The sequence below is a fragment of the Polistes fuscatus genome, unplaced genomic scaffold, assembly GCF_010416935.1.
Source record: "Polistes fuscatus isolate 324 unplaced genomic scaffold, CU_Pfus_HIC Scaffold4, whole genome shotgun sequence".
In the NCBI taxonomy this organism is placed as follows: Eukaryota; Metazoa; Arthropoda; class Insecta; order Hymenoptera; family Vespidae; genus Polistes; species Polistes fuscatus.
Window position 1 is genome coordinate 10,558,471 of NW_025113118.1, and position 8,507 is coordinate 10,566,977.

At 33.1% G+C, this 8,507-nt stretch overlaps 1 protein-coding gene across 1 annotated transcript; it reads right to left on the reverse strand.

Moving 5' to 3' along the window:
- Positions 1–393: 393 nt before the first annotated feature.
- On the reverse strand, positions 394–7,110 carry LOC122521495 (LIM homeobox transcription factor 1-beta-like). Its single transcript, XM_043642298.1, is given in 6 exon segments — positions 394–735; positions 829–927; positions 1,310–1,607; positions 1,609–1,616; positions 5,197–5,616; positions 6,693–7,110. Coding segments are annotated over 6 exon segments (1,299 nt in total). The 5' UTR covers positions 6,913–7,110; the 3' UTR covers positions 394–481.
- Between the last annotated feature and the right edge of the window lie 1,397 nt (positions 7,111–8,507).

Here is an 8,507-nt window from a genome sequence, read left to right on the forward strand (position 1 = left end):
AGTCAACGAGAGTGAAAAATGAATCAAGTGTACGCATATACTAAATTTTCAAATCTAATTTTCTCAAAAACAAAACTATCGTATAAACAAATAGTTTCCTATATGTTCGACTTATCGTTGGAATTAATTTTTCGTGATTAAAAAAAATCATTCCTACTGTTAATTTGTACAGTCAGTTACAAGGATACACTGTATATAAAACCGAGCAGTGATGATAAAACTTCTTAGCTCCATTTTATTTTGTTAATGTCATTTTTCGTTTCTTTTTCGTTAGAACAAGCCAACATATTTTTGCTTCTTTCGTTAGAGGGGAAAAAGTGACAGAGACAGAGAGAGAGAGAGAGAGAGAGAGAGAGAGAGAGTGAGAAATAGAAAGAGATAGAAAGAGAGGAAGAAAAAGAGAGAAAGAGAGAGAGAGACAAAAAGAGAGAGATAGAAGTAGAAGGAAAGAAATAATATACAACACGGAAAGAACTTATGATTACGCGTGATCACCACTGAAATAACTACTCTGCATCATGAACAGTTTGTCGATAGGATTGTGAATAGCCGCATGTAAACCCTGAGACAACGAGGGTGCTTCGTGAGAGGAAGAACCATGATGGGAATGAGAACCACCCTGATGACTTCCATCCGCACCACCACTTTCATTTTCGCCAATCTCAAAGCCAACGACACCGTCAAGGGATTCATCCGTACTGCAGTAACTGTCACCAGAGTTAGCTGGATAATTGTCTACAATATATAAAAATGTTGTGTTTATTAATTACCTTGTTATAATCATTTTTGTATTAATTAAAAAAAGAAAAATAATCATCGAATACTAACCGTCCGGTGAGAAGGGATGATTAGGGTTAAGCGGTTGTGTTGCCGAAGGAAAATTCGATGATTCACCGTCGCGCATATTTATGGCGTTCAAGTAATGACCTATAATGATTATAAAACAAATTGATTATTATTAAATGTTTGTATAGTTTTATCCAATTAAATGCGTTCGTATAAGATCTCGATTTTTGTACCGATCGTATTGTAAAAATTGAATGATCACTAATTAAATTATTTCGATTCAATTTGTAATAATAACGATACGATAAGATGTGCGATCTTTAATTAAAAAAAAAAAAAAAAGAAAGAATTAATTAATCAAACTCTAAGAATATTTGTATATTAACGATAACATTAATTTCGTATTAATTTTTGTTGTTTACGATAAGACATCGATATTAAATATTCTTGAAAATAATATTATCAGCTTATCAGAATATTGTTAATTTATAATTTAGAAATAAAGTTAATAATGTAAACTTACTGTGATCGCTATGAGGACTTTCCGTCCTTCGTTCTTCCTTAGGCTCTTTGTCCGATCCAGGTTCTGTTTTCGCTTTCCTCTGAAGCTTCTTCATTTTCGCCCTTTGATTTTGAAACCAGACCTGTACGACGCGAACGCTGAGACCCGTGTCCTTTGCCAGGGCCTCTCGTACCTTCCTGCAAGGCTTTGGCGAGACTTCAAAGGACGCTTTGAACTGTCGCCTTTGAGCCGATGTGAGGATAGTCCGTGGCCGTTTAGGTCCCCTTCTACCATCACGTGGTCGATTTTCGTCCAATAAAATCGTCATCTCAACAAACAAAATTTTATCATTCATTCAACCATTAAAAATTCATTATATTAAAACACATTTAAATGGTTTTATTATTTTCCCTTATGATTATTCTAATTGTAATAAACTACTGTGATTTTCTCGTTTGAAAATGAAAAACAAATATAGGTTAACCCTCCTACAACATGGCTTCGTTCTAACATGATAAAAAAATGGCGACAAATCTTTGTACAACACTTCCCCTTCTACCATCACGTGGTCGATTTTCGTCCAATGAATCGTCATCTCAACAAACAAAATTTTATTATTCATTTAACCATTATACTCATTATATTAAAATATAAGATATGTCTATCTTTCATTTTTCTTTTCTTTTCGCCCGAAAAATGCATAGTTGACGAATTGTCCTTGTATGCATTTAATGATTCGCTGCGGAGGTGTGCACAGTAAGGATTTATAAATTACGATTAGATTTGAAACGTAAATAATCATTGAAATTTCTAATAACGGACTAAATTTCGATTATTATTACTTCAATTCTTTTTATTAATGTCTTACGAATTTTATTGAAATCTTCTAACGATTCGTGTATATAAAATTATAAGATACGAAATTATTTCGACTAATTGTTGTTATAATAATAATAATAATAAAATATATAATTTTGCTTTTTTAAAAAAAAAGAATATAAACTCTACGAATATTATTATATAAATTATAAAATTTTCATTTTACATCATTTTAACTTAAGCTTTCGAAATAAAAATTACCAGACCCGAAACCCCATTTCGATTAATTTTAATAATAATACGATAAAATATGCAAATTTTTGTGTGCGAATAAAAGAAACACCTTCGTACAAATTTGAATAAATTCATAAATAAAATAAAACTCCCCGAAAAAAAAACGATAAAAATACATTTAAAAATATCAATCATCCTTTTTATTAAATGCCACGATCTAACTATATAATCAATACACGAACTCAAACACAACGATCTTGTAATTGAATTTTCGAATTTTAATCGAGAAAGGGTACTCTCTTCTAATACGTAATATTCAATTACCAAAATACACACACAAACACCCCTCCCCCGTTTACAAAACACAAAAATCAGTAGAAGAAAAGAAAAAAAAAAGACAAAAAAGTTATTCGTCCGTCGGGCGAGTATGATCTGTGAGTTCAAAGGCGCCACCTCTCGATGAGGGAAATAACGTTGATACCGTTTCTAGCTGAGAGAGAGAGAGAGAGAGAGAGAGAAAGAGAGAGAAAGGTGAGAAAGAAAGATAGCAAAAGAGGGTTGAAGGGGGGGGACACCGATTGGGAAGAAAAGTCTTCGGAAACTTGGAGATAAACTTGGAGGAAGTCAGAACTGTTGTTCTTAGCTTTGGAAATTCTAGACGTAACAATTGTTGTGTACTTTAAATAAGGATAAGGTGGACAATGGGGCCAGGGAAAGGGGGGTTAACTGGGGAGAAAGGGAGGAAGAGAAGGGGGAGGTATGTCGTTACTTTGAGTACTACTATTACCGCAATCTTACGAAATGTTTCTTAAGATATGTTGGATTTGATTTCACGTGAGAATACGTTTCAAATGAGTACGTGATTACGAGTTTGAAAGATACCCACACGTTCGCGTTATTCTATTACTGTCTGACATAATATCGACACTAACTACTTAGATTTTTCTTTCTTACGCAACGAATTCAGTAGAGGAAGGTACTATTTTTTGTGGTCAGACAATGGTCAATCATCGGATGGTCAGACAATCATCAATCGAGTATAATTTTTGGTTTACTGTTATGTATTATTAAAGAAAAGTAAAAAAAGAAATAAAAAAAATACGAAATAATTGATTTCCTTAACAGGATTCTCGCAGGATTTTTAACGTCTATATGTTTGCGTGATGTTTTTATTTTTTTTAAGATAGATCTTTCGTACACGCGTTGTCTCCGTGGTTACGTATTATTATTATTATTATTATTATTATTATTTCTATTTTTTTTATCTTTTGGTTATATTTGAAACGTCGAATCGAATTTTTATTTCGACAATCGTCTTCTAATAACGCTTGTTTAATTTGTAATTACCTTGGGAAAGAGACAGCCTTGTTTCTTTGAAATTCTTGAAGGTTTTTACTTTGGATGTCTTTAGATTGTAGTACAACAACCTGCGAACAATGCAACAAGGTATGTACTATACAATACGTTTGCATATGGCGCTGGTTATTAATAGAACGTAATTGATTCAAATTTTTTTTTTTTTTTCATTGTCTAATTTATAACGAGACGTTAATTTTTATGTTCAATGAAAACAAGAATAGAAAAAAAAAAAGAAAAGTTTGATATTAAGCGCCTTTAGCAAAAAGAAAATAAAAAAAAAAGGAAAAAGAAAAGAAAAATCATGATTCTTTCGTGATCGTACGAAAGATCATCGACTCGAAAGGATTAATTACGATTAAGGCGAGATCGAGTATATTATGTATGTGTATGTGATTATAGAAAAAATGAATTTTCATTTAAAATGAATAGATATTTCGTTATATATCCAAGGTAATTACAACTTTATACTACGTTCACATATTTTTCTCGAGATTGAATGATTTACCTCGATTACATAATTGTCGTGAACCGTGAAGGAATAATACCTACCTTCTTTTTTTTTCTATACGATTCGATCAACTTCACCGTGTACAACGTGTAACAAAAGTTAACCCCGTTCACGATAGAGAAATATATAAGTATACCATTTGTATTAATCCCTGTATCATCGAAAACGAATAATCTTAATCTCTGATCTTCTATATAGGATAATTAAAAACGTTTAATCGTGACGAATCTTCGAATTTTAAGAAGGAAATAATCAAAAAGGGTCTTAAGTAAGTTCTTCAACGGGCTTTTTTTATTTGAAAGGAAGAAAATTTGGATACAGGAATATATATACAGGATCAGGGTTTCAAAATAACTCGTAAAATATATATTGTATGAAACAATGTTTCCTGCATAGTTAAACTGAATTAGGGGACAAATATAGTGGTAAACAAAACTTTTTTTTAAGGTACTTATTTAATGAGATATCAACGTCATCGTTATTTGTTTTAAATATAATGTCTAATTTTTTTCTGGATTTTAATAAAGCATCATATTGAATATAAGAAAATTGGATATAGGAAAATTTATAAAATAGGAATATAACAAGGAGATCAAGGGGGCTGGGGGAGGGAAAGTAAAACGAAGACTATTTTAATCGGTCATAGTTTAAAACGATAGATAAATATATACCATTTGTATTAATCCCTATATCATCGAAAACGAATAATCTTAACTTCTAATCTTCTCTATAGGACAATTAAAAACGTTCAATCTTAACGAATTTTGGAATTTTAAGAAGGAAATAATGAAAAAGGATTTTAGGTAAATTCACCGACGAGGGTTTTTATTTGAAAGGAGAAAAATTTGGATATAAGAATATATATTATATAACATCGGATATAAATAAAATTGGATAGAGATGAAAATTTGGGAAATAGGAGAATACAAGAAGGAGATCGAAAAAGGGGACAAAAATTATTTTAATTGGTGATAGTATAAAGACTAACCTTGAGGACTTTTCATGTAAAGCTCGTGTTCCAAGTCCTGAAGGCAAATAGGTTGTCCCTGACGCAAAATATAATGAGCGCCTCTTTGCAACGGTTGGCCGCACATGCAGCAGGCAAAACATTCCATGTGGAAGATCAAACCGGCCACTCTCATGACCATCTCGCTGCAGCTGATCTTCTCCATACATCGGGCACACTTAACGCTAAAGATCCTCTCGTAATCGGATCGACAATAAAACTTGAGGTCACGTATGAAACAGGATTGCGACAACGGTGCGGCACATGCCGCACACGAGAGGCACTCCTCGTGATAGTTTCTTTCCATTACTCTCATCACGTACTTATCCGTGATCGTACGCCCGCATCCAGCACAGATCGTTTCCAGTAGTCCGGATTCCGTCTTCACGGAAACCGACGATTCTGTAAAATCGTTAGATATACAACGGTCTTATAAATATTGACTTTTATTATGATTATTATTATTAACCCGCATTGACCATTTTTGTTTCTTCTAATATTTCGTTGGTATAAATTAACGATTAATTTGGAATTTTTTGTTGTTTTATTTGTAGACACGTTAATTGTGTGTCACTCTTCATTTCTTTTTTTTATTATTATTATTTTATAAACTATCACAGGGTCTCAAGCTTAATTGATATGATTTATAAGTGATCATTTAATCGCGTAAGATAATTTAAATGAATTATATTATTTTCTTTTTTTTTTAAACACAAATTTGCGTCAGTGAACGGTGTTTGAAGTCTTTTGAGTTTTTTTTCTTTTTTTATTTGGATAGTTTAATAATACAACGAAAACAATATTGATTTTTTCTTTCGCGATCTATCGTACAAGTAATAAACAAATTTATGAATATATAAAAAGATAGATAGACGGAAACACACGCGAGTGAGATTTATTCAAACCCTTATCGACGGTGAACGCTGATAAAACGATAACGTGATCGATTGTGGGATTAGAATTTAACAGGAAAAAGATTAGATTCCTTTGAGTTAGACATTAAAATAACTATGTATAACAACACCTCGAGAACATTACAATTTGGTTAGATAATAATAATCGCATAATACGATAACATATATTCGCGATGTTTCAAGACCCCCTTTTCATTTTGTCTTATCATTCTTAAGTGAAAATGTCATGTACCTTTAAACGCGTATTCGAATAAATTCGAAAGAAAAAAATAAAAACGAAAAACAAATAAAACTTTGTATCAATCGCGTAACATATAAAGTATACATTTATCAGAATGATCATTCGTATTTTTACTCAAACGTAAATCTAAAAATTCATCTAAAATTATCATCAAATAAAATAAAATAAAATAAAATAAAAGAAATAATATATCACATTTCGATTATGATTAATATTAAATAAAGAACAAATATCATTGTGTAAATCCTAAAGTCGCCATTTTCTAACTAATAGAAATCTCTTCGTCGCGAATTCAACGAAATACAATATAATAAAAGAAAAACCTGCGTTATTGTTGTCTCCAGTTGAACGAAATGGAAGAGATGGTCCAGCAGGTACGGGTTGTCCCGGTTCCGGCTGCCGATTCAAAGAACCTTGCACAGGTGTAAAGAATTCCAACATTGTGTCACGAATAGACTTCACCAATCGTCGCACGATCCCAAGAAGAGAACACGCGATCTGACAACACTTTATCGGTCCCTCGATACGTACGTTGTCGTACATCGCGCGGGAAATCTCAAGAGAGGACACTTAGGACCTCGTAAACGAAAATCGTGTATCGTCGTGAACGAAAAATCTCAAATAGGATTAACGATTTATCGTACGAACACATGTTACCTTCTACGATGATCACAAAACTAAATATATACGATGACAAATTAATGAAATGTATTGTACTACGAAAAAGAGAAAAAGAGAGAGACAGACAGACAGAAAATAAACAAAGAAAATCAAGGATGAAAGAAGAACAATTGTTTAATTTCTTCTTCTTTTTCTTCCCTTTCTCTCCACCTATTATTATTTATGATTTTATTATTAAAAATATAAACCGATAGAAAACAAATGATCAGAAATGAAGTGTTAAGTAAATGAAATTCACTGGAGTAACACGCGTCCGTCCAGTCGTATACGGTTTTCACTCGTGTGTGTCACCAGGCCAACTTCCAAAGCTTTTTTGACGTGAACCCATCGCACCAAGGATGAAAATTGTCCCTTTACTCCCACCCAATTACACTTCCCCTTCTCCCTCTTTCTATTCCTTACTCTCACTCTCTCTCTTTCTCTCTCACTCTCTCTATATGCAATGTTCTCTCCCTTCCATGACCGGTATCAACCACCTATTCAACACCCCACCCTTAACGATGAACCCTCAAGCTTCGCCCCCCTCCCCATATCATACGATTCTCTTCGTCAACCGTTAAAGGGAACGAGAGAGGGTAGATAGAAAGAGGGGGCGTACTTTAACTGCCCCTAGTTGTTCCACTACCTGCTTCCTGATTGGTTCATCCCGGATACGCCCTTATCGTTGTTGAATACTGGGGACGTACCGGAGGATGCGGTGCTCAACCCCAACGACACATCTACTATTACCTTCCTTCCTTCCTCTCCTTCTCGACGAGACGGAGATCAATATCTCTAGCGACCAACGCACCGGACCGACACCAATGTACATATATATACATATATGTGTACGTATATATGCCTATATATACGTGTGTATATGTGTATATGTACTTATATATCTATTTATGTGTACGTATATATGCTTATATATCTCTATTTATGTACGTGTGTATATACTATATATACTATGTGTGTGTGTGTGCGTACATATATATATATATATATATATATGTACATTCATATATACAGCGAGCTATGCTGGAGAACCTAAACGAATGGACCACTGTTTTCTCCTTTTCCTTCCTTTCTTCTCTTTATCTTTTTTTATTTTGTTCTCTCACTCTCTCTCTCTCTCTCTCTCTCTCTTTCTTTTTCTCTCTTCTCTTTCTCTCTTTCGGTATCTTTTGAATCCTTCGAATCGTCCCATCGAAAAAATGTGCAAATATCGTTTGAAAATTTGATCAATATCGTAGACGATATACCTACATATATTCTCGTCGAATTTTTCCTATTTATGTTTCTTTTTCTTTTTTCCCCCCTTTTCAACGGAATAGTTCATAAACATCGACGCGAAACGTAAAATCGTAAAAACGTGGATAACGCGTTTGGTACTTTAATCGGTGTACGCGATAAATTCTAATAACATCTTCCTTGAGATTCATTCGAAATAATTTATCTAATACGAATTGGAACGA